Genomic DNA, 27,568 nt, shown 5'->3' on the forward strand with positions numbered 1-27,568 from the left:
GGGGGAAGGCTACATTATTAAGAGCTGAAGTTAGTGTGACTAGTATGACAATAATACCTTTTAGCTTCAACACCATCTGCCCTTATGTGTATCCAAACTGCTCTTAAACTAGATCTAAGGAAAAGATAAAAGATATGTGCAGGGAACAAGGTAAATATGTCCAGAACTGAATCTTCACAGTTGAATCTAAGACAGCTGGTTGGTAATACAGAGTGTGGCAAAAGAAGAATCAATAGGGAAGTGTGGAACATGGGAGAAGGTCAATACAGCTATGAGAGAGTATATGGTTTGGAAAAAAACCCAAATTAAAGTCCCCCCATGACTCATTAAGATTATACATACTGTATATGAAAACATTGTAGTTTCAGAAAGTTCACCATACACCTCACTGTAATAAACATTCAAGCTGGGATTCCAGGAGTATCCAGATGCAAACTGACATTCTTCCCAAATCTCATCCTACTAGTCTTTAACCTGAGTCCCCCAGCCACTGCACTGGGCCCACCTAGGGTTTGGGAACCACAACTGTAGAGGGTCAAACTGCATTAAACACCCCATGTATGGTTGTGGTCAAAGTAGCAAAAATTATACAAGATAAGATACATGTGTTAAAACAGTAGAGTACAGTCAGAGGAAGCCAAATTCACTGAAACAGCTAAAGTTAAAGCATTTAATACAGTGTGTGGGGCCGCAGTCTCTCAACTGAAAGCCCCCGTTGGTTCCTCTGAACAAGAAAAAACACAAAACACTAATTATCGTCAAATCTATGTTAATGGATTGAATAAAAGGCACACAGGATCTGTAATATAATATTTTTTACAAGCGCTTGGTCTAAGGGGAAATCATTATAGTGCTGTAATATAGAACAACTTTAATGAGTCATTTCTAATACTTCATTGCTAAATGACCTGTTATTTCTTATGTTCCTGTTTCACTATTGCTCCTAAAGAGACTCCATGGAACAGATATTGCTTTGCTGATGCATTGTGCCTTGAGTCGAGCTTTGCCTTGAAACCACAAAGGGAAATACCGGAAAGATAAACACCAATAAAAGTGAAACTTTATACATAAGGCTGGGATCTACATATACAGTAAGAAATATCTTACTTGAAAACCTCTGCTGTGTAAAACAATTAATGATTAGCAGGGGAGATATCTAATTTAACCTAAAATTGTGAAGTACAACAGCGGGAACATGATTGATTACTTAATAAAACCAAAGATATATGATTTTGTTTGTGCAAGTAAGGGGGAATAAGTTTACTTGTTCAGATTGCATGAGAATTTGCTAACAAATTAAAATATGAAATAAATGCCAGTTGAATGATCTTGGAGAGATGCAGTTGCATGCCAGAAGGGTTTGTGCAATCAGCCTTGTAAATATCCAATAGTTTCCTATATAGGGCCTGCAGTACAGAAGCTGTGTCCCCCAAATAAATTTTGTCTAGTTGGGCATAATTCCACTAATAAAAAGCTATAGAGGTCATATACTTTTCTCATGGGCAGAACTGCAACACCATTAAGGGGTGCAGGCCACTCCTATTATAGAATAGGGTTAAGGATAGGGCCCTGGTGCGGTCTGTATCTTTTGCTGCTCCCCAACTTTAACGTCTCAAAAATATGCAAGATAGGGGATGGGTAAAGGGTAGCACCCCCCATTGCCAGCCTTGGTACCAACTTGTATTGTCTTCTCAGCTTTGCTGTTGTTGCTAGGCCTAAAAACAGGAGGCTTGTTACCCAAGGCATGTATTCAATGGCCCAGGTATCATGGACCACATACAGTTATTTTTTTTTTTGGAAGCTGGCTGTATTTACACTGACTGTACTGTTAAAACTTCATGTATAATTACCTCTATCATGCTTCTTGTAGGAATTCATTAGTGATGGTTTGGGTTTAGCCAACCCAAACCTTTCTTAAAATCCACCCATGGGGTTATCATGTGTAATAGGTGCACTGATTGTGATCATTCTTATTAATCCAGTTTATACTGATAGCCTGACATTCTGATACAACACATAAGCTACAAATAGTACCAGATGTTTATGGAAACGTTACAAAAGGAACCCAAATGCTATAGGCTATATCAATGCTGCCATTTTTTTTTATTTTCAACACATTATGAGAAAAGCACCAGTTAAATATCAAACACATTATGAATTAGATCCAGCAAAGTAGCATGGAATTTCTGCTGAGTCTGAGACCAAGCAGACATCCATCAAATCCATCCATGTACGTGCACACGGGAGCATACAGCTGTGTGAATTGTATGATGAAGAATGTGCAGCAAGACATTCACAAGTAGGAATAAAGTTTCTGCTCACTGAGCAGAAAGGAGCTCAGACCAGTGGTGCAGAGTATGAAATGTTGATGGGCATGCTCGTATCTCAGAAACAATAATATACAAATTGAAATGAAAGAGGAGAAAAGGCTCAAAACAACAAGAATAATGCCTAATATGGGGTGTTGCTGCTGAAGATAAAATGGTCGAAAATGTCCCCGGTAAAGATTTTGGTAACAGCAGTGCTTACTGAAAGTATAATAGGTATAATAATAATAATACCATATATATGCTATATACACCTTCATTCCCACCATTTATACAGTAATTGAAAGCCATTAAATAAGGGTTCCTGGAATATTTTTTTTTACAATTTTCCCTGAAAATAAACACAAAATAACTACCTCTCGTGCCATTAGACACATACATTTACTAAAACAGTATTCTAGACAAACACTTGGAAAACTCAGCTTGCTCCTTTGGTTGGTAACGTGAACACACTCTCCCTTGGGCTGATTCAAGAGATATTATTATATCTCATATACTGTATGTTTCTGCTCATTCATGATATTTAATAAAGCTGGAGGTCAGAGGAACGTAACAGCAAAAAAAAAAGAATTGAAGCCACTTTCTGGTAAATCCTTTTTGAGACAACTAGAAACATTTATTGAATACTTTAATGCAACTTTTCATCCATAGGGACCAGATCACAGTCTTAAGCTGGCCATAGATGTTGAGATTTTGAAAAGATCAGATCCTTATCATCAGACCATGATTTTCTCATCGTACGAATTTACATAGTTACATAGTTAAATTGGGTTGAAAAAAGTCCATCAAGTTCAACCCCTCCAAATGAAAACCCAGCATCCATACATACACCCCTCCCTACTTTAAATTTAATTCTATCTACCCATACCAATACTAACTATAGAGCTTAGTATCACAATAGCCTTTGATATTACGTCTGTCCAAAAAATCATCCAAGCCATTCTTAAAGGCATTAACTGAATCAGCCATCACAACATCACCCGGCAGTGCATTCCACAACCTCACTGTCCTGACTGTGAAGAACCCCCTACATTGTTCCAAATGAAAGTTCTTTTTTTCTAGTCTAAAGGGGAGGCCTCTGGTACGGTGATCCACTTTATGGGTTAAAAGGTCCCCTGCCATTTGTCTTTAATGTCCTCTAATGTACTTGTAAAGTGTAATCATGTCCCCTCGCAAGCGCCTTTTTTCCAGAGAAAACAACCCCAACCTTGACAGTCTATCCTCATAATTTAAGTCTTCCGTCCCTCTAACCAATTTAGTTGCACGTCTCTGCACAACAGATGTTGGCTGAAAAATTGTAAGATGTACGATCGTTCGAATCCCACTAACCGCACGATAATTTTGAAGGATTGGTCGGACTTCCCTAAAATCGGTTGTTCAGCAAGAAGAATCTTCGCATCTATGGGGAGCTTTACTACTCAATGTGCAAGATTCCCACTATTTAAAGTATAAACCTGCAGTACATCACAAGCAGTAATTCCTAGGTTACTTTTTCACCCTACACCTTGTAGACTCTGGTCTTCATATACAAGACACCAGGTAAGACGCACAGGGGCACCCCTGATTCACAAAGCATCACTCCCTAGCACCAGCCTAGCATGGAATGTTGCACACACTGATGTGAAGTGATGGAAAGGGGAATTCAGGGTAAAAAATGGCTGATGTTCTCTTCCAGGATAGAGGTAATAATTAAATACCTGCATGGGAAAAAACATGAATAGTGCAGGGGACAATATAGCAATATAGTATACTTGTCTTGCTTTTCTCGGAATCAGAAAATTCAAAACCAATGCAGCGAAATACATCCACAAAACCAACCAATTCCAGGAACCTTTAACAAAACCAAGATTCCCCTGAAACATTTGGCCACAGTAACTGTAAATATATTGACATTAACATTTAAATCTATAAACTTTTCGTCTTTGATGTTCTTGGGCATTATAGTAGTTCAATTATTAATACAGACTCTCCCATTAAATATTAATAGGAACCAAGATTTCTAATGTGAATATTATGTTTAGCTTCCAAGCTCAAGCCTATGGTATTTATAAACTACATTTTATATTCTGTGTACCTGATTTTATTTTTATCTTCCCATTAGACTGTACATCTACACATTTAAAGCAAATACAGTAATTGTCCGTGTGCCCTTGATTAAGGTTCGGAATATAAAGTATAGGAAGGAATACAGGAATAAATTTCGAATGTGTCATTTTACTAAGGAGCTAATGCAGAAATGAAAAAACACTATAGTGATTGAATTAGTTGTATCTGTCCTATGTGGTAATGGAGCCTATTTTTTTTGTAGAAAAATATGCATGGCTATTCATTATCTTTTATGATTTTTAAAGGACAGTCTAAAAATAGAATAAGGCTAGAAATGCTGTATTTTGTATACTTAACATAAACATGAACTTACTGCATCACAAAGCCTAATCAAACAAATGATTTATGCTTTCAAAATTGGCCACAGGTGGCTGTCATCTTGTAACTTTGTTAAACATCTTTGCAAGACTAAGACTAAGTGCACATGCTCAGTGTGGTCTGGGCTGCTTAGGGATCATCATAAACAAAGCTGCTTGAGTTCTGCATGGCTGGGAAGTAAGGCGGGGGCTCCCCCTGCTGTTCATAAGTATGATTGTTTCCCTGCAGAGCAGTTAGGGACCGTCTGACAATTCCTATCCACAGCAGTAAATGAAGGGAGAATTTCACTGCATACAGTCAGGTTTCTTATAAAAACGGTACACATTTTTTAATTAAAGTATATTGCAGATATGTTTCTTTTTCATTAAAGAAAGTAAAAATGGGATTGTATTTTTTGCCTTTCCTTGTCCTTTAAAGGTTTATTAGTAAAAAAATAAATAAGCACATAAAAGGAATAAAACACTTTCAGTAGAGCCCACCACACTACTTACTTGAGAAAGAACATTTAAACGTGCCTCTGAATAAATCTTTGTCATATAAACAGCACAAAATCATATAAACATAATAATAATAATGATATATTTCAAAAAAAGCTTTTATAAATATATTAAAAACTTCATCTGTTTCTTTGCAGAATTCTCAACAGGAGTGTTTAGAGGGAAAGCATACTGTGTTTTATAAATTATAGAGAGCTCCACTTGAAAATTGAGAAATAACCCTAATATGTGCCTATCATAGCCAGGCCCAGTGCACTATTTAGGGTGATCTAAGGGAAAATTACGTAAGGCCTACTACACATGTTTTGCCATTCTGTTCTAACTGTCCAATACAGTACAAACCTCCAGCGCTGGGTGGAGGTAGATTCTAGGAATTTTTCCATGTCTGCTTAAATGAATATTTTTTTAAATTTAAGCATGATGATCGGCATCTGCCCCCTGACCCAAGCAACACCTATTCGGATTGTTCGAAACAGGATCTTCTATCAAAAGTTTGTAGGAATGTCTCTCATCCCGTAGACAACTCCACTGATTGTCGGTTAATTTTAGCACTTATTGTTACTTTTTATTCCAAAGATCCCTTGTTTGTTACTTCTAATTTATTGTTTTGTTGTACAGTGCTTTGCCCTCAAGGAGCGCTTTACAAATAAAAATATACATACATACATACATAACAAAGGGAAAGTTGTGCTCACCACTATTTTTTAAAAATAATTAGGCGGGGGTGCAATGAGGCTGTGACCACAAAATACATATAGACAAATACAAGAGTCCTCTGCACTCAACCCATTATCAATATATTTAAGACAGCGACATTTTGTGCATACTGCTACTGAAAAATGCCTTACCCTTTAAACAAAACAGGGATTGTTTGTCCATATATTGCAATATATTTAAGCTGGCCAACTACGTCAAAGTCATCCCATATCTGGCCAGTCCTACCCTCAATTTTTATCTGATTCATTAAGAATTCTATTGCTTCATTATACATTTTACAAAGGGACTAGGTTTTACCTGCAACTTACTTGCTGCTTACATACATACATACATACATACATACAAGTTGCTTCAAATACATTACATTTACAATGATAAGTAGACATGTTGTTATAATACCCTACACATGAGCCCACTGTAAAATAATATTCCATATGTTAGAAAATGTATGGGGGAAAACAGCAAACAGCTGCAAGCATGACAAATGGGGTTAACCCCGAAACGTTGCACGCTGCAATAAACTTAAAGCAAGGGCTCACCCTGCCCCCGTCACCTTCTGCTTTGTGCAGACACAGGCAGCACCCCAGCTCTTCTGGGAGTACTTTACACAGCCAGGTCTCCTACCTGCTGTGCCCTGCTGAGAGACATACTCCAAATCTCCAATTAAGTTTAAATTCCTTTTACACAAGACAGCTTTCCTGTGGAAAGTGAGCCCCAATCTCCGGACCGGACCTTTAAACAGAGAACGGATTATCTGTTTAACAACTCCCTTCCTGGAGAATATCTCAGTCCCTGGGGAGAAACTGAAGGCTAGAGTGACGTTTTTTTTTACAGCTTTATTACTCTTCATCAATATACTCAGTAATGGCATATACTATAGAAACTTCTACCACAAACACATCAATCCCCATCAAAAGAAAAAAAGTACCGGATGTGAAAATGAGTAAAGTTTCCTCCAACCATAAGATGAAAAGGGGTATTTTGTAAGAAACCAAAGGCGTCAACACTCCTGTGTGCTGCAAAATAAGATGTTTGACTTATGCAGGTAAAATGCTAATTGATTAAAGTGCCATTAAGCATTCTTCTTGGTGGTATACATCGAGAAAATGGAACAGAATCCTGCAGGGTGATTTTTTTTGTGTGATTTTAGGAGGACAAACACTTGTCAAAATGTTCATCTTTTTATAGTCACTTTTTGTCTGGAAGAATTTTAGCCAGTGTAGAAAGCATTAATGAAATCCTCATCCATTAGAATGGGCAATAATATCCTTTTATTACATTATACAAGATTATAAAACTTTAGTAGAATTTGGGAGGAAGAAATGGAAATGATCGCACACACACACAACAGAGTAAAATTGTATTAATAAAAGCAATGTGCAAAAGGTAGCAGGGAGCCACATTTCCTCTTTACTGTAGAAAAGCATTGACCCTGGGTAACTCGAAATAATGTCATTTCCATAGGCATCCTCTAAAGCCTGCACAGAGATAAAGTATATTGTAAATAACTGTAAGCGTCATTTCCTGCTCAGCTGTTTGCAGTTATGCTTGTGAAGCAATAAACTAATAGCAGATGGATGTAGAATTTGCCCTGCTCTGAAGTCATTACAGTGTGGAATGCTGGCACTACAAAAGGTCTCTCATGCATTTTACGCATGGTGCACAGCATTTGGTTCTAATTTGGAACCAACTCGTTTAATTTTCTGTGGTTAAACAGCTGATACTTTGCATATTAAGGGCTACAAATAATAAACATATCAAAACGTTTCATAATATAGACACACATGTAGGCACGGCACATTATTTTGGCTTAAACCATCACATATAAATAGGCGCACACACAATGTAGATATGCAATTTCTTTGAAACAGAGCAGGGTACTCAAGAGTAAGCAGATTCACAATGTACTGAATTTCATGCATATGCAATAACTGTGCTTAGCTGCCTTTCTCTGGGAAATCTGTGCTGCCAATCATCTGAGAAAGAGCTTGTTATGATTTCCTGACCTTGAGGAGCCCCATGGTGTGTGGATTCAGCTCTAGGTCAACTTGGTGGACTTTCTGAGGGCTGCCGTTTGAAGCCCTGTATAATTTTGATGTCCGGCCTTTCTTTCATTTACTGAATGCTAGCCAACATTGTTTGGCACATTCCATTATCAAATCCAAGGAGACCACAAATTCATGAATGTTAATTACAACTGTATCCTGAGCTCTTTAACTCTGTAAACCCGTATTAGAACCTGGTTAGTAAATTACTGAAACTTTTTATTAAGAATCTGTCCAAGCAAATTGCAGGCACACAACCTTCGTTTCTACCTTTAACAATCTGCATTAGCTGCTGTGGCTCTACAAGAAGAGTAAAGAAGAATCTGCATGTTCTGCTTGAAGCCTTGAAGACTGAAAGGTTATCTATAATGACTCATGTGTCATTTTGCTACCTTGCATTTTAAGGAAGAGAAAAGCCCAATCGACTTTCACAGGCACAAAAATGCATAATTAAGCATTTCCGTGCCAAAATCCACTCCATGTGTGTGCTGACAGTCTTACATAACACTGGAGAAGTGGCCCTGGAGAAATATTTGGGGTAATAAACCAAAGGGCTGATTGATATCTGGGAAGAATCAGGGCTGGACTTAAACAATTGGCTCCCCTAGACCGGGACCACTCTTTGTCCCCTCCCCAATTCCACTTCCTGCTTCCCCTCCTCCCCCTTCATATGAGTGCAGGCATGTGCAAGTCCTATCTCGTCGGGTCAGGAGAACTGGATTGGCATAAGGGATATTTAAAGAGCTACCAAATCTCCCCAGTGCTTCCGAACCATTGCAATGTGGCTGGGCTTCATGCTGCCCCTCAAACTCTGTTGCCCTAGGAGAGGTTGTACTAACAAGGACTGAAAACCTCTGTTGTAGACACTGAGGGGCAGATGTATCAAGGGTTAATTAACCCTCGATATTCGACTGCCGAATTAAAATCCTCCTTTTTGCACAATTCGTTCGATCGAACGATCAAAGGAATAATCGTTCGAACGATTCAAAGGATTTTAATCCATCGATCGAAGGATTATCCTTCGATCAGAAAATTGTTAGCAAGCCTATGGGGACCTTCCCCATAGGCTAACATTGGCCTTGGTAGGTTTTAGGTGGCGAACTAGGGGGTCGAAGAAATTTTAAAAGAGACAGTACTTCGATTATCGAATGGTTGAATATTCGAACGATTTTTAGTTCGAATTGTTCAATTCGAAGTCGAAGGTTGCAGTCGAAGGTCGAAGTAGCCAATTCGATGGTCGAAATAGCCAAAAAAAACATTCCTCTGGGGCTAATTTATCAAAGTTCAAATTCAAATTTTTGTGATTCTAGTTTTTTTCCACTAAAACTCTAAAATTCTAAATAATTTAAATAATGCAAATGTTTGGTATTTATTGATCGCAAAAAAACTCACATGTGCAACTTTAGCATATAAAAGCTTGCAAGCTCATTTAGAAGCCAATGGAAGTTGTCCTAGGTGAAATTGAATCCATTTTTACAATTTCAGTTTTTTTTCAAATCTTTTGACTTTTTCAAAAATGATGAATAGAATACGAACTCAATCTGAAGACTGAGTTGAAGCTGATCACGCCACATAAGTGTTTGTTCTGCATTTAATAATGAGATATATGAACTTTTTCTTAAATGTGCCGCATTGCTTACAATTTATTTAGTCTTTTTTTTATTTAAATATGATCATGTTGGAAATAAAACCTAAGAGGATATATATGTTGTGCAGTATCCTTTCCACTTGCATCTTTTTATGGGTGGGCCCCGGCTCTCATGGGCCCCGCCAGCAGAGACCCTCTCCCTGCCCAAATCTTCCACTGCTGATCTTGAGCTCCCTCTCCTTCCCCAGTTGCAACAAGAAAAATGTATGCCCTTCAGGGGGAGGTTGGTAGGGAGACTGGAGCGGGGGTTGTGGAGGGGGCTTTGAGGCAGGGGGGCCAGAGGGCAGGGCCCAATTTGTGGTGAGGCCACTAGGGAGGCAAAGTATTAGGGACGGCATGCCGCTCTGGCTGCTTTCTCTGGAGCACAGGGGATGCTCAGCTCCCCAGTGCTTCAGCTCCTCCTCCGTGCTCCTCGAATGTAAGGAGGTAGTGCCAGCAGGAGCTAGGACGGCGCGGCCTATGGGTGCCCGTCCATGAAATTCAGCTCTAACTGAGGTTGGCCCCTTGAGACAGCAGCCCCGGGCCCTCCAATCTGACCCTGCAGATTCATGTCACTGAGTAGAATTGCCCCGTTTATATTGAGTTGAGCATTTATTGTTTCTGAGGGCACAAAATAGTATATCTATATCTGTATCCTATGAATAACTGTATATTTATACAGACAAAATGGCACTGTCTATAGCAACAACACCATTCAAAAAGAACAACAGGGCTCATTTGTTTAACTTGTTCAAAATGCCAAAAAATACATTACCTACAAATGATTTGTGTTGCATAGTGAACAATGTGCACTTGGATAAAAGCTATGCCCCCTTGAAAGGCGTGAAACAATTGTGCAACATAGGCCACATGCACGCTCTTTACTTGCACATAACAAGCACCTGTGCCAAAGTACAAGTACGCACAAACCCCATGGTCCAGGGGCAGTTGGGAACCCAACCATTATTCTGCAAAGGTATGTGCTGGGTAATGTGATGGGTAATTAACAGTGAAAATACGGTGCAAGTTGGAACACCCTGTGTAAGGTGTGACATGGGTTGTGAAATGCAATGTTCTTTTGTTTTTGGTATTCAGACTTTAATATATAATCTATAATAATAATATAATAAAAATAATGTCAGACAAACTAGATTGTAGCTCCCACTCATTGGTTTCCCAGCATATATATGCAGGAAAGGAATATTTTGTGTATAACATAAACTATTCCCTTCTATAACTTCAGTTATACACATGGCATTTAATGGCATTCTGTAACATTAAAATGAGCAATATATTTGTGTTACTATTTTCTGCATTTTCTATTACTGTTTGCAAATCTCTGTCACATTTTGACACAGCAGCATGTGGGATCCCCCCCCCCAACAGAAAATAATAATATCCCCAACAATGTGGTCTTCTAGCAAGCAGTCAGCATTCACACCTGCTATATCACAGGCTCCGTCAACTTCTACAGGGAGACTTGTGAAATCTGTTATTCTAAATACTTCCTGGGCTTGCAAACAAAGGGCCCTATAAATAACTGATTGCCTGGTGTGAGTTAGGGTTGGGGAACAAAACAATATATGCAATTCCATTCGAAATGAAGGAGAAATTTCTGTAATGGAAACAAATGTTTGGCACATTTTCTAGCCTACCATTTTGAGAAATTGACATATTCATTATAGGTATGGGACCTGTTATCCGGAAAGCTCCGGATAACAGATCTTTCCCTAATTTGGATCTCCATACCTTAAGTCTACTAGAAAATCATGTAAACATTAAATAAACCCAACAGGCTTGTTTTCCTTCCAATGAGGATTAATTACATTTTAGTTTGTATCAAGTACAGCGTACTGTTCTTTTACTACAGAGAAAAAGGAAATCATTCTTAAAAATTGGAATTATTTGGATAAAATTGAATAAATGGGAGACGGCCTTTCCATAATTCAAAACTTTCTAGATAAAGTATTTCTGGATAACGGATCCCATACCTGTATATTCCATAGCTTTCCCCAGTTGCGTACTGTAAATTAGGTGTGCATACACAGACAGACAGACAGATAGAGAATGACAGAATAAAGATGGCAGAATACTGGAATAGGGTACAGGGGAGATCTAGATTGCTTCTAGCTCTTGCTTTCAGAAACAGTCCTGAACATACTAGTAGGGAATTTAAGACCAAAAGCACATTTGCACTCCCTTGATTTTCCCCACAGTGAGTTTCACATTAAACTCCATTCTGTAGCAGTACTTGTATCAATATGCGCTCTTTGCACTTTCGTATTGTTGTTCTTGGTGCCACTCAGTACCTCCTGCCTTCCGTTTTGAATCGAGTGCTACTGCATCTATTGATGCAGGGGAATCCTGATGCTACTGACACCTCCTTACCAGGTGGTAGCTTCAGCAGGTCTGGATTTGTGGAAAGGCCACAAAGGCCTGGGCCTAGGGCGGCAGGGTTTTAGGGGGCTGGCATGCTGCCTAATCAAAGCCGCATTGGTTCAAACGCACTGGATATGGGTAGAAGATACTATAGTTTTTTAAATTTCCCATGTGCCAATATCCAGTGCTCCTGACCTGATGATGACAATTTGCACGTGTTCCAATGAATGGGAGGGGGTGGGGCGACAAATGGCAGCGGGTCTAAGGGTGCCCGCTATGTAAATCCGGCCCTGTGCTCCAGGGTTTCCTTCTCGCTCAGTGTTAACAGGTGCAGTGCACTTAAGAATTGGCTAAGAATCAGGCGCAGATGTTACTTGCGCAGCAAACACTGGAAATAACGCCAGACTGGCTTGACATGAAATTGTGCCAGTTGCTTTAATTTTGGCAATTTGGTTGCAATTGCATCAGACGCAATGCCAATGCACTCTTGCAACTGGAATGTTGGAATTCTGGGGGGAAGATGCATTGTGGGAAAAAAACATGGTCATTGCACTAAAAAATGCAGTTTGCTCAATGAACTTGCAGATATAAGTGAGGTTGCAGGGGGGTCAGTCCTGATAAAAACCCCTAAATTCAACGTTTGCCATAGGTTTCTCCCATCCATAGGACTGTAGAAGATTTCAGGATCTTAGCTGCATTTAACACATGCAAAGAGCTGTGATAGTTTCTAACTCAGCTATGCTAAATGCGCATGCATTATCCTATACGATGGAAGGACTGGATCAATAAGTGTAGGTCACTACTTCATCTGATATCAGGTATGGGAGAAGCTGAGAAAAAGGACATCACTTAATTGTTTTACTGATTTCAAGATTTATTATTGTACAATGTATACACACACACACACTTCATTCTATTTTAAAGGGATACTGTCATGGGAAAAAAAATTTTTTCAAAATGAATCAGTTAATAGTGCTTCTCCAGGAGAATTCTGCACTGAAATCCATTTCTCAAAAGAGCAAACAGATTTTTTTATATTAAATTTTGAAATCTGACATGGGGCTAGACATATTGTCAATTTCCCAGCTGCCCCAAGTCATGTGACTTGTGCTCTGATAAACTTCAATCACTCTTTACTGCTGTACTGCAAGTTGGAGTGATATCACCCCCTCCCTTTTCCCCACGAGCAGCCAAACAAAAGAACAATGGGAAGGTAACCAGATAACAGCTCCCTAACACAAGATAACAGCTGCCTTGTAGATCTAAGAACAGCACTTAATAGTCAAAACCCATGTCCCACTGAGACACATTCAGTTACATTGAGATGGAAAAACAGCAGCCTGCCAGAAAGCATTTCTCTCCTAAAGTGCAGGCAAAAGTCACATGACCAGGGGCAGCTGGGAAATTGACAAAATGTCTAGCCCCATGTCAGATCTGATTGCTCTTTTGAGAAATGGATTTCAGTGCAGAATTCTGCTGGAGCAGCACTATTAACTGATTCATTTTGAATTTTTTTTTTCCCATGACAGTATTCCCTTTAAGGTTACTTTGTGTATCCTTTCCCCCCATACACCATTTCCTTTACTCATGTCAAAACCCCACCGTCGATGGCTTACCTGTCGACTCTCTTTATAAGTACTGCCCTGAAGACTTGTTCCTGAGGAATGCTCTCTGCCCCGTCGTAGGACTGCACAAAAGGGTGTAGCGCTGCCACGGTAAAGCCCTGCTGGTACATCTCTCTCAGCTGGGCAGGGAGCTCACGCAGAGAGGAGAGGCGGATAGCAGTGAGATTTGGGGCTTCAGCTAGAGAACAGAAGGATTGGAAACATACACTTAAGATAGAAGTCATATTTTCAAGAAAACAGCTGTGTAGTATAAAACTATAATTAACACATGGTTTTATATTTCTAGCAAGACAGAGAAGTATGCAAGTAAATATTCCATTAGTATGCATCGATATTTCTCACATTATGTACAGGGCTTCTGAGTCCTCATACTGTAGAAAAATCTGCATGAATGCAATGAGTCACCATGCTGCACAGGCTACTATTAGTATGTCACTCGGTACACACAGATACTTAATAAAATATGATAATATAGTTGCTAAACAGTCACATTTTATCCAGTCTAGCATTTTCTATCTTTTTTTATTAACTATTAAGTTGAACTACCATTAGTGATACAATCACAGACGCAGACCCTTTCCCATTCAAGCAGTTCTTAATTTATGTGATGGGACCAAAATTATGGTTACCATGCAATTAATAGAGGGTCCCCATTATACACTTTAATCTTATCCTACAACAGACAATGGCAAACTATAAGGTGCTATGCTCTTGGGCTGGGATCCCCAACCTTTTTTTCCCTGTGAGCCACATTCAAATGAAAAAAAAAAAGTTGGAGAACAACACAAGAAATGGCTCCTGGGGTTGCCAATTATGGGCTGTGATTGGCTATTGGGGGCCCCTATGTGGACTGACAGCCTACAGGAGGCTCTGTTTGGCAGCACTGGTCTTTATGCAACTAAAACTTGCCTCCAAGACAGAAATTCAAAAATAAGCACATGCATTTGGGCCACTGGGAACAACATCCAAGGGGTTGAGGAGCAACATGTTGTTTGCAAGCCATTGGTTGGGGATCACTGCTTTTGGGTCTCAAACATATCAATATCTCACAAGTTGGGTCCCATGAGCCACCACAATTAGTTCATGTGACATTCATGCTTGTCAAGTAAGGGTTCTCAGCACACAAGGAGATGATACTTTGATTTGAACCAGGATCTCCAGATGACAGTTTGTAAAAGTTGCCAAATGCTCATACTTCCTAACCAAATGCACAATGTATATATTGTTTTTCATTAAACTTTTCCCTGAGCTTTTATTTAACACACTGAAAAAAAATCCTCCAGCTCTTTCTAGTATACTGTAAGAGCCCACAGAGGACTACTTCATCTATTCTACTGCAATTTCTGTTTGTATGCTCTTCTGATTACCCCAGAATACATCTGCACCCTAGCACGACCAAAGGTTCATGTCCCACTTAAGCAACAGCTTTGTTCTCTGGAAATTGTTCCCTGCTCTATTTAACAATGAGTATTAAATGCTCTATTTCATCCTCTCCACTTGTCATTGTACTGTAGCTCGGTTTAAATGCAACATCAATAGCAAGGAGATGCTTTTTCAAAGATGAAAAAGAAGTAAAAAAAAAACAGAATAAGGTCACCATATCAGAAGTAGCAGCGTTTTCAGGATTATAAATGTATGTATTGGTTGGCCATACACAGGCCAATAAAAGCTGCCGACAGACCAACTTGGCAGCTTACTGGCCTATGTGGGGCCCTCCAACGGGCTTCCCCGATCGATATCTGTCTGAAAGTTGGCTAGATCTCCATCGGGCAGGGTTAAAAATCCTGTCGGATTGCGGCCACATCTGTTTATAGATGCGGTCCCACGATCTGACAGCCCATATTGGCAGCATTATGATCCGATCGTTGGGTCCTATATATCGCCCACCGTAATGTGGGCATGAGAGATCCGCTTGTTTGGTGAAATCGACAAATGAGCGGACCTCTACGTGTATGGCTACCTTTAGAGGTGTCTGAGAACTGGAGGTCTGTGAATGCATAAAATAAATGATTGCTTCATATTATGACTGGTACTCAGGATCCATGGATAATAGTCACTGGAGTTATATGTGATTAGATCAGTTCTACTATAACTTTACTGTGCCATATAAAGGAACTTCTCCAGTCCCACTCCATGCTCACATTCCATCCAGAGCATCCCTCCTACATCTTCATGGGAATGGAGGGATCCAGCTAGAGCACCCCTTCAGGGAAGTTGTGGGTGCAGCTGCTGGTGGTAGTTAAAAATCAGCTCAGGGAGTGATCAATAAATATAGATTTTGAGCATAGCCAATTTGTACCCTTACAGAAGTACAAAAAAAACGGAAAGAGAAAAAATTAATTATTTTGGATAGATGAATTGAGAATGTCACATGAGATAAAACTAAACCAAAGGTCATGCTTAGGGGGTTTGTTGCTATAAAGCTCCTCTCACTTCTCTTTGACTGAAGCCCTTTGGAAGGTCAGGGGAACTGTCAAATCTTAATCAGGTTCAGATCAAACGGGAAAAGGAAAGAGGGAAAACAGTACAAACAAACAAAGAAAAAAGAGAACTGGGTGACCATGGACAGAACAAATGGCCGTTCGCAGTCTTAGCTCAATTACTCCTCTAAAGATTTTCACTGTGAAAATAATCCTGATTTTGATCCCCTATTAGCTAGCTGCCACATTGATATACTCCATTTCCTTGGTTTATAGAATCAGGACTGTTCTGTGGACAATGGGGTACACATTAAATAACTGCTGGCAGAACCTCTTGCCTTCATACATCTAACTTTAGAACAACTTTAGAATATGTTTGTCTAATAAATGTATACTAAAGGCGGCCATACACGGGCAGATTAAAGCTACCGATATCGGTCCTTTACTGATGGGTCTTCCCATTGCTCTTCATTGTAATCCGATTGTTTGGCCCTAGGGCGAACGTTTGGAATATAGCCCTGCGTTGGTGGGAATATCGGGGAAAGAGACGCTCGTTTGGCGCTGTCACCAAATGAGCGGATTTTATAGTATGGCCAGCTTTAATCTCACCATTGCCTGTCAAACAGATATTCAAGAAACAATAATATTTAATATTGTTCGGGCATCTGTGGGAAAGAGAGATAATGTATAAGTAGCTGAATAGGGAAATGGTAACACACAACATTATCCATGCTAAATGCATCTGTGCTCAATGCTAATTTATGTTTGCAGTGCTTTAATGCATCCTATTTTATAAACTGAGATTGCTAGAACATGTGCTTTGAAATAAGGGTAAGTTGACTTTTTTAGAGTCAGGAAACACAACATTTATTTAAACACATTCCACACCATTTTTATTGCATAGAGGATGCTGTAATAGCTGACTTTGAACTCTGCAGATACAATGAATTAGGGGCAGGAAACAAATGGCTTTCCAATAAAGAAACAATTAATTATCAGCTGGGAGGAACATCCATTTCTGTTTGCATGAGTATATAGGGGCCAGTAACACCATAAACTAAAAAGCATATCCTTACCCTGTATATGTCATGGTTTTATCTGTCTATTTAAATATTTCCAAAAATATTATCATTGGAACTTTTAGAAAATACTATACAAATGTACTTAAATGACATTAGAAAGGCAAACTCATCCCATATATTCTTGTCCACATTCCCTGGTGCTTTTTAGTTTCTAATAGGTGGCAGCTACCTGTACCTGGAGAGCCTCTTATTTCAGTGAATGGGAAACAAGTGATGTGGGGAACGTATAGTGATATGAACTCATGATTCAGAGCTGTCTGGGGGTGATGGTGCAAATAGGGGAAAGTAGGAGTAGAAGACGAAAAAAGAAGAGGGTGGGATAGAAATACAGAAGGATAATAAAGCAATTATGAGACAAGACTTCAAATATCTATTGTCATCAATTCTCGTTGATTCACAGCATCCACTAGAAGCCAAAGGCAGCCCAACAGTTTCCTACAAGGTCCATTCATAACTAGAGACAGTTCATTGACACCTACTGCCACAATAAATCAGGTTCTGTGGTGATAACATCCTTGTGCAACTGAGTTTTGTTGTGTTTTTCATAGAACACGTGCATCACCCATCACAATATTTCAATATATTAGTGTTTTGATGGGTACAGGAAACCTTATGATGCAATCTACTGTGGTCCTTTAAAAATACAATTTTAGTTCACTCTAAGGGGCCTATTCATCAAGCTCGAGAGAAGGATTCGAATTAAAAAACTTCGAATTTCGAGTGGTTTTTTGTGCTCCTCGACTATCGTATTGGCGTAAATTCGCCTGAGTAGAATGATTCGAATAGATCGAGCGCAAAAACGCTGCGACTATTCGCCATTCGATAGTCGAAGTACTGGATCGAGCGCAAAAACGCTGCGAATATCCGCCCATTCGATAATCGAAGTACTGTCTCTTTTAAAAATACTTTGACTGCCTACTTCGGCACCTAAAACCTACCGAATTGCTTTAAAAGCCTATGGGAAAGTCCCATAGACTTGTTTTCCAAGTTTTTGATCGAATAAAAAGGCATTCGATCGAACGAAAATCCTTCGAGCGAATATTCGATCGGGCGCCTTTTCGCCTGGCCAATTCGACTATTCGCCAGCGCGTAAATTCGCCCGAATTGCCTATTCGATTCTATTCCCCAGTCGAATTTCGAGGGATTTAACCCCTCGAAATTCGACCATTGATGAATTTGCCCCTAAGTATTTTTGTCATGCCGGTGCTTGCATGATTACCTGCCAATTATAGTGTTTCCATGTTCCAATGGAACATCAAAGGAAAGGTGAGAGGTGCGGCTATTTGCACATACAGAACCTCCATGTTCCAATGAAACATTTTGAGATCCATCTTAATTTAAGATCTGTAATATGGATTAGGGACCTGCAAATCATGGTGGAGAAAATATGGAGGGTTTGACCAATAGGTCTGTAATTTAGTTACATACAGGATTTGAGCCCTAAATGTTCAGGGAGGTATAAAGGGTGAAATAATAATATAATATTATGTTAAGTTCCACAAGATAAGGTGTCATTTATTTAGTAAATGAGCCCTGTTATACAAAGAATGAGCATAAGAACTTATTTTATTGAAACACGGCATAAAACTAAAGGTATTGTTGTGATTTGGTTAGCAGTACAAAGGCATGGAAACATAATAATACCAATTTCTTTGCTCTAAGATATTCAGGTTATAAGAATTAAGCTTTCCTCAAAAGGAAAAGTCTTTAAAATTTCATGCTGCTTTTCCTGATTTTGCACAATTAATGACAATCTCTGTGGCTTTGTTTTTTTGCACAGCAAATGAACACGATTCAAAGGCAGACGTCAGAAATGCCATCTTTCTTTTTTGTGGCTTCGATGATCCAAGGAGTTTTTCTATTTAATAATTCATTAGTTGGAACCTTGCCACAAGGGTTGCAATGTAAGTAAGAAAAGCAATATGCACATTACCTTTTAGTTTATTCTTTCTTAAGGCAACAGACTAGTCGTATTATTAAAATTCTGTCTAATTACCTGTCACCGGCCTTATAAGAAAATTTCACAAAGCACAATATAGAGAAACAGCAATAAAGCTCTAGGCAGGTTCAGTATACATCACTTGTGCTGTTCAGGCTTTGATCATAACATAGAAAACTTGAAGGCACCATCATTCAGATAACCTCTAAACAACTCATGGTTAGATTTGTCATTAAACATATTCTAACACCAGATGCCCAGCATTCCAACAACGCTTCCCTTGCCGTTGTCTCAATATGTTCTACAAACAAAACGAAATGAACTCAATGTTCATTGTGTCTCCAATCTTTAATGTAATGATCAACAAAGTTCTAAAACATATCTTCTAACAAAGGAACATTATTTGACCAGTGCAGCTAACTAATACCTCCTGTATACCTCACCTGGTCACATTTATTCTACAAGCATTGAGACACCAGTGGTGCATAAATCAAAAGTGTTTCTTGCAGGGCTGATAAAAAGTAATGTAGAGTAGGAAACGGAGGAACACTATTTTTTTTTATAAAAGATAAGACAAGGAAGGTAACGCTCATCTTAAAGAATGGTCTGTAGATCTCAGACAGGGTCAGACTGGGGTGTCCGGGTCCTGCTGGGCCACAAATTTAAGAGCCCTCCTCACAACATCTACAGGCCTCCCTTCCAAAATCCACACAGACCCCACCTGACATGATGTGTCCCCTGACCACACCTGCCAATGCATCTCTTTTGCCTACTTCCTCCATCTCTGTCATTGGGGAAGAGATGGGGTAAGGGCAGGCCCGGATTTGTGGGAAGGCCACCTAGGCCCGGGCCTAGGGCAGCAGGATTTTAGGGGGACGGCATGCTGCCCAACCACACCCACATTGGTTCAAAAACACTGGGGATGCACAGAAGATATAATCTCCATGAAAATTTGCATGAATAAAGGGGGGGGGGACAGGGGCGACAAATGGCAGTGGGCCTAGGGGCGTCCGCTGTGTAAATCCGGCCCTGGGTAAGGGTTTTCAGAGTCCAGAGGAGTGGCCTTGGGTCAGTGTGGCCCATGAGATTCGAGGCCAACCAGATTTCTTCACTGTTTCCCACTCGCCCAATCCAACCGGGTTTTAGGGTTAAAATCTGAACTGCTGTCTGGTTACTGACTAGTCACAACTGAAGATGAATAGGCGACGGCTAGAAGATAAAGATAAGCAATAATGAACAATAACAAGTGTAGCTTCATTGCCAAGGTGGTTTTTTTTTTGGTTACCAAGGTCAGCAACAACATTATCGTTAATCTTTTGCTTCAGAATATGTAAATGGGACCTCTAGGGTTAAAATGTTTGTCTTTCTCTGCTGTAACTGTCAGTAATGGCAGGCAATGACAAATTCCGAAACAAAAATAGCCAGCAGCAAGTTCTTTCAGCAGTGTGAATATTCATTTAAAGTCGGTCCCTTGGTGGAAAATCTTTAGCTGTGTCTATAAATGAGGAGGAAACATATGTAAATACACAGCTCAGTTAAGTAAATGAGAAAGAAAGACAAGCCTGGAAGAAGCTAAAATATACATTCGATGACTGCTCATATATTGTAAATCTGATTAGAAGGCTATCATATTTTTCCATACTGGTAAATTTGCATTTAACCCTCAAAACAACTTAAGCCCCACACAAAACAAAACAGACTGACAAGGGTTATAGATCATTATTATTACAACGTAGAAACATGTTATGTTGCACAGTTATACTAGCCGATTAAATGATTTATATACTCATTACTAGAGAAATTAGTTTAGTTTAGCCCTGAATACCTTTTATTTTATGGTATATAATGGTACATAAACATGACCCAAAGTATATATATTGGAGTCCCTTGTTTTAAGGTGGCCATACATAGCCAGATCTGCTCATTTGGTGAGATTACCAAATGGGCAGATCTAGATATAGTTTGGCTACCCCACATGCCAGGCCAAATTAGACTGATCCGATTTTCAGCTAGATATCTGTTGGACAGTTCCATCTGTGGGCCCCATACATGGGTTGCCATCCCAGTCTTAATGGACCAAAAGGGCAGCTTTTGTTGTGTATCACCACCTTTAGATTAATTGTTGCCATGAATATGCCATTATATGGCCAATAGTATCTGGACATCTGGCTTTGCAACATCTCATTCCTAAAACAAAGGCATTATTATGAAGCCGGTCCTCCATTTGATGCCTCTACTCCTCTAGGAAGGCTTCCCACTAGATTTTGGAACACTAAACTCCGTTTAGAATCCAGAGTAAAGTTGGAAACTGATGCTGGGGATGAGGACTGGCTCTCACTCAGGGTAGTATTTCAAATCACAGGTGTTCAGTTCGGGTGATGTCAGAGTTCTCGGCAGACCAAAACAGAACATTAGTCCATGAGTGGCAGAACCATTCTGTACAGAACTCAATGTTCTGAGGACATATAATTACATTTAAACAGAGCGCCAAGATACTCCTGGTTAAAAATGTCTCCAGAAACTTTTTGGCCATACAGAGTAATTTGCATTATGAGGTTGGTCTCTACAACATAGAGACAGCGGTCTAAGTTGCTTACTTGTACATACCTTCCTCACCTCAAAAAATAGCAATGATCTATATACTTTCATATAACTCTATTAAAATATTACATTTTACAATGTTGAAGTGTTGGTCATTAAAATGTCTCCTTATTGGCATAATGTGCAATTGTAGTGTAGTCCATTACTCATCTGCTTAGAGTCCAGAACTAACCATGAGTCAACAATGGACTTCGACGACAAATCTAAGGCTTGTGGAGGACATGGTGTTTTGTCTCTTCAACATTTAGTGCGCAAATACTCTGGAAAATTTAGAAAACTTCCAATTGCATCAGAACTATTGCCATAATAATCAATGGGGATCAAAACTAGGGCAAAAAAAATGTTTAATTGAACATTAACTACACCCAAGTACCATATTCATATTGATCCCATTTATAAGATGCAATCAACAGTAATTCCCAGTGTTCTTGGGCATTCTGTTTCTCAGAACTCCACATAAATCACATACCTAAGACTTGTCCATGAAAATAGTGTTGCTGAATGCAGTCAGTGGCGTAACTACCGGGTCCATGCTCCCGTTGGGCCATATGGAGACAGTGTTGGAATTGGGTGACTGCCCGTCCCCCCTGCCTACCTCAGGGTCCCCCACCTAAGTCAGGAATTCCTCCAACCAGCCTTGCCAGCCCCAGTCAACCCCCTGTGCAATACATTGGCAACACATTGCAGTAGTACCAGTACCACATTTCTACCAGATTTGCCAAAGAATGTTTAATTTTTTTTAATAGGGACGGCAATAGAAATGCACAGCAAGTCTGCTTCGTACTGCAGGTTAGACACTGAAAATGAATAACTTTAAGAGTGATTATCTCCTAGGCATGGCAATGCCCCTCATTTCAATCAGCTAGACGAGTCCAGCAGAGCTGAATTCGATTTATTTTTCATAGAAAAGTTATACAAGTCCTTTAATAAAATATGGTTATCTTGAAACAGTGGCATTTCCAAAATATTCCTCCTTTTTAATTGCTCACATCGTCTACATGATACAGTTTATAATTAAAAACACTCCTAGATGGGTAATAAGAAGCATTGTGCTTGGCAGCAGACATTGAACGTAAACACAAAAGGTAATAATAGTCTTTCTAACAATGAGGTTTGTGAAAAGCTTTCATCCAATCGTTCCCTACTGCGCTATGCAACTAGAACAGGCTAGCAACCGGGCTGGGTTAACTCTCTGGCAGAGCTGCTCTTATCTGCTCCTCCACCGCAGGTCCCTCTTTGTGAGACCAGACATTTAGAAAGAGGTTCAAACAGCTATTGTTTAGAGAAGTGAGCTTTTCTATATTAGGTATTCTGATTCTGAGAGGCAAATTGTCAAAATGCTTATCCATTTGCTATGTTAATTACTGAAATTATGTCTATAAAAATTGGCAAATAATTCACACCTTGTAATGTGCTTTTATTTTAATTAAAATAACAAAAACAAACAAAAACCCACACATTGAGGGGAAAAAAGCAAAAAAAATAAAATAAAAAGCCTTTGCTTTCTGTGTGTATTCAAGCTCAGCCTCATGTTGGCAGTTTTTTAAGCCTAATGTGTGAATGAATTTTAACGACAAAAACCTTTTTAATTACAATAAATTATTCAGAAGGAACTTAAAAGTTATTTTTTTCCATTCTGTCTAGATTCCCTATAAAATCTTATCTTGCACCTCCCACACTGTTCTGACAGCTGGAGGTGCAATCTGTGAAATTTATTGGTATTTGCAAATGATTGTTCCTTAAATATATAAAATCCATTCTAATATCTTTCCAAAGCCCTACTTGCCCTTTGAGGGAGATGCACTTTTGTTCCAATGTTTATCTTTTCTTTTTAGCATAAATTTGTCACATAATTGACGAATTGAGACAAAAACAGATGCAAAGCCACTATAAAGGTGTAATACAGCCTTAATATGACATTTGACATTATAAATATTAGATATTGTACAATGGGATGGCCCTAGGTGTAGCACATAGCACCATGCACCACTTAGGTTTAGTACAAAAAAGTAAAATGATTACAGTCATTCTGGCACACCCATAGTGCCACACATCAGCTGTACATAACCATATTGGTAATATTTTATGCATAGCATGCTACAATTTGGCAGTGTTTACTAGAATCACTCCTACTTCAATTTATTTTGCCATAGTTGCCAGTATTTAAATATAATGTCTACGGATAGATTCTAACTGCACCCATGCCCCACATGAGAGCTAAAAGAGAGCGTGATATGCTATAACTACCAAAGATGGCAAATTAATTATTCATAATTGTAACATTTGTACTTTTCAATAAATATATGCTATAGACTCAAAGTAGACAGACATTTAATAGTATTTAAGTCATAGGAACACCTCTGTGTAAATAGGCACTTTTAAGTCACATTTGTAAGACAAAAATTGTCATAGAATGAAAGTCAAAACCAATTCCTGGAAATAAGGGACATGATTAGAGACTATGGGGCAAATTCACTATTGACCGCAATTCCCCTAGTGACGGCTTTGCAGCACTTTGCCAGGCGTAGTTTCTCCAGGGCTGCTCAAATTCACTAAAATCCGAGGGAGGTGAAAGGTAGCAAAGTTGTACTCTTTTGCTAGTGAATTGTCCTCTATGACTGTTAGTAAATTGGCGATGTCCCTGTGGATGGGATTTCTGGCGAAATTTCACTAGCGATGGCCACTTCACTCTTTAGTCAATCTGCCCCAATGGATTGGACAATGAAGACTCCATAAAGTAACACCAAATATGCCATTAAATGCAGAAGTGCAGGTGAACAGATGGGGGAGTACATCTTCATTTATTGTCTCCATTATAATGTGATGTTTAAAGAATTAGAAACCAGCCAATCAAAATGGTAATTGGAGAATTTGTATTATTTTTTTTAAATCACATATCTGGGGGTATGAGCAGATAGGAGGGGTGGATAGAGAAACTGTAAGACGTGCCGGGAGATTTCCTTCATTTCCTGCCACCTACCTTGAAAGTTTGCCCGACTTTGACTACATCTTCTTCCTTGCTGGTACCTTGCTCACGATTATTGCTCTGCACTTCCTTGTTGGATTCCGCAACAAAAAGCTCGGGCCCCAAAAGGGCGTCGGTGAACACCGGAACCCACAGGGTATTCCTGTGCGTCCACAAGGTACAATCACCAATCAAGGTTCCAGACAACGTGGTCATTACAGAAACTAGCAGTGATGGGGCCTTGAACAACATTTTGTACTTTTACTTATGCCACTGCCAGATATGTTTATTGCCTGTTTTCTACAGCCATTAACTTCTCTGCTCAATGAAAGCCTTTATGGCTTATCTTATTTCTCTTTTAGCAACTGACATCTGGTTTTCAGAAATAAATAAAGGTTTGGGATTTTTTTAAGTTTGTGTTTTATTGGCCTGTTTAATCTCTTTTTTTTGTGATTGAGCACAAATATACTTTTTGTGCAGTAAATATGTGCTGGTATGTTTTTTATGTCTGCTGAGAATGTGAAACAGTTATGGGAAAAAATAGAAGTATTGTTCCCTCGGATGATCAGTTATTCCTATTGGTGCATTTTGACAACAGAAAGAAATCTGGTGAGTACTTACTTAATGAACTATACACATGAACATAAGTTCAACCTTTGATGATAGTGTGTGTTGCATGAGCACAGTAGGAAAAGAAGTAAGAAGTTGCTGGCTTCAATTTCAGACCACCTGCTTTTATTTTCTCCCCTCCTCTTATAGCTAGACCTAAATAGTCCACAACAACAAAAAGTTGTAACCCTCTTTTTCTCCCCAATATGCATCAATTCACTATAATGTACATCGCCACTGCCTCCATAGAACATTTGCTTGCAGGGCTGGTTCTCTGCAGAGCTGCAATGTGTTTCCTTTAACCGCACCTCAAGACTCATATTTAAAAATCAAAACTTCCCTTTAAAATACAAAGATGTATTGCCCTCAACCAGTTACTCTTCATACACATGACCTTGTGTTATACACAACATAATAAAATGACTCAATTACTCTGGAATGCCAATAAATAAATGAAATAAACCAAGATAACAGAAACTAGCAGATGGTAAAAGATACAGAAAAAAGTTTATTCCCTAGTTCTTTTACATTTAGAGTTTCAATTTTGCTATGTTAGTTTCTGTTACATCAGGTGTTCCAGCTGCTTTAGTGGTTTTCTTTGCTCTGCTTAAGCTAACTTTTTTGTGGGTTACTCAGTCAGAGAGATTAGTCACAGGAAAGTGAAGGCAGCAGTATAATAGAAGTAAACAAGCACTTCAGGTGAAGGGTGAATGATATTGCTAATAATATCTATAGATGGACTATGATAATACAATGTTCCAGTGGTCTCATCTTTGTGAACAACTATAGAAAACATCCCTTGTTTTCCTAAACTGGTAAAATCCTTGGTCAGTTTATTTTTTGTAATGACTTCCTATTAGTATCCTTTATTCTTTTAAAGTTACCAGTGTATCACATCTTTGCTGTTTGCTTCAGTTCCATGAATATGTGGGGTATAAGTAACATTTAAATGACTATTCCAGGAGTAACTAGAAGACTAAAAGATATTCACCCCAAATTTTACCCTAACAGAGCTTTGGTCTGGGACACCACATTCACTAATCTGGACCACCGATTTAGGGAAATATTACACAAAGCTATTCTTCACTTTTTTCTTAGGAAAGACACCCAAAGACTGCATTCTGTGCGAAAAGCAAGGAGGTTAATTAGTAGAAATTGCTCCTGTCTGGTTGTTTGGGGAATAATGGTGCTTGTGTACCATCAGCAATTCCCTTTAAAGTGAGTAAAAACAATAATCTGCCAGTGCATTATACTCTTTTAAATATAGAAGGAATATGCTTTCTAATGTGTTTCAGGCTGATTTATTGAATAATACCCCCAAAACTTTATTAGCCCCACCCAGGGTTGGACTGGGCCAGCGGGACACTGGGAAAAAACCTGGTGGGCCCTGGCTCTTTTGGGCCCCTCTGGCCCAGACCCGCTCCTTGCACTTCCCCCTTACCTCCCGGACCCCGGTCGCACCGGCATACACGGAGGGGGGGTGGTTTCCTGGCAGATTGGGACTGGGGCTCTGGGCCCCACCCATCTGTTCCATGTCCTCCCTGCTGAATCATCTGTCTGTGTACACTGCACTGCAGGATAGGAACCAATCAGCATTTATACAGACCAAATAGGAAACTGAATTATTAAGCGACGCCCATTGACTTTAATGGGATGCCAGTTTCATAAATTTTTCGCCTATTTTGCGAATTTCGATGGAAATTTGCGAAATTTGTGGTGAAGCGAAACGGGACAAATTCACCCATCACTACTTACAATATTAGGTGAGTTTTCACCAATCCTATATGACTCCTTTAATGTAAATCTTTTCATTTTGTCCCTAACATATTTCATATGAAAAGGATGCAGAGCCAAAAGCAAGAACATTGTCCCTGAGCTATGGGGATATGATCATATCCATTAAAACTCTGGAAATAGCTAGCACCATGTGTCCCTACAGGTATTATCTCCCTTAAGAAAAATGACTTAGGCTACTTGTACTTTAAACGCATTATTTAATAACATTTCATATTGCACAGTGTCAAGTTATCAAGTACAAGACTACAATTATCTTCCAGGTACAGATTTATAAAAGACAGTGTTATAGTAAATGTAATAATTTGCCTGCTTTTCCTATAATGAAGCTTGTCAGATTTTGCCATGGCATTATCTAAAAAGTCAGCAGTCACAGCTGCAGATCCTATCAACAGCATTGAGAAACAGATGCTACATGAAAGTTAATCTTCCCGGATAAATCGTGATGTATGGTGTAGGGGGGAAAAAACGGCTCTTCTGAAACTGTTCCAAACTTCCCTTCTACAACAAGGGGAGG

The 27,568-nt window shown here is 39.2% G+C and overlaps 1 protein-coding gene across 1 annotated transcript in view; it reads right to left on the reverse strand.

The window, feature by feature from the left end:
* Positions 1–27,568, reverse strand: part of LOC108719945 (raftlin) — a 198,711-nt gene that overhangs the window by 126,466 nt on the left and 44,677 nt on the right. Inside the window, exon 3 of the mRNA XM_018269260.2 lies at positions 13,633–13,819. Coding sequence (XP_018124749.1) covers positions 13,633–13,819 — 187 coding nt within the window. The remainder of the gene's footprint in view (positions 1–13,632; positions 13,820–27,568) is intronic.

Source organism: Xenopus laevis, chromosome 6S, assembly GCF_017654675.1.
Source record: "Xenopus laevis strain J_2021 chromosome 6S, Xenopus_laevis_v10.1, whole genome shotgun sequence".
NCBI classification, from domain to species: domain Eukaryota; kingdom Metazoa; phylum Chordata; class Amphibia; order Anura; family Pipidae; genus Xenopus; species Xenopus laevis.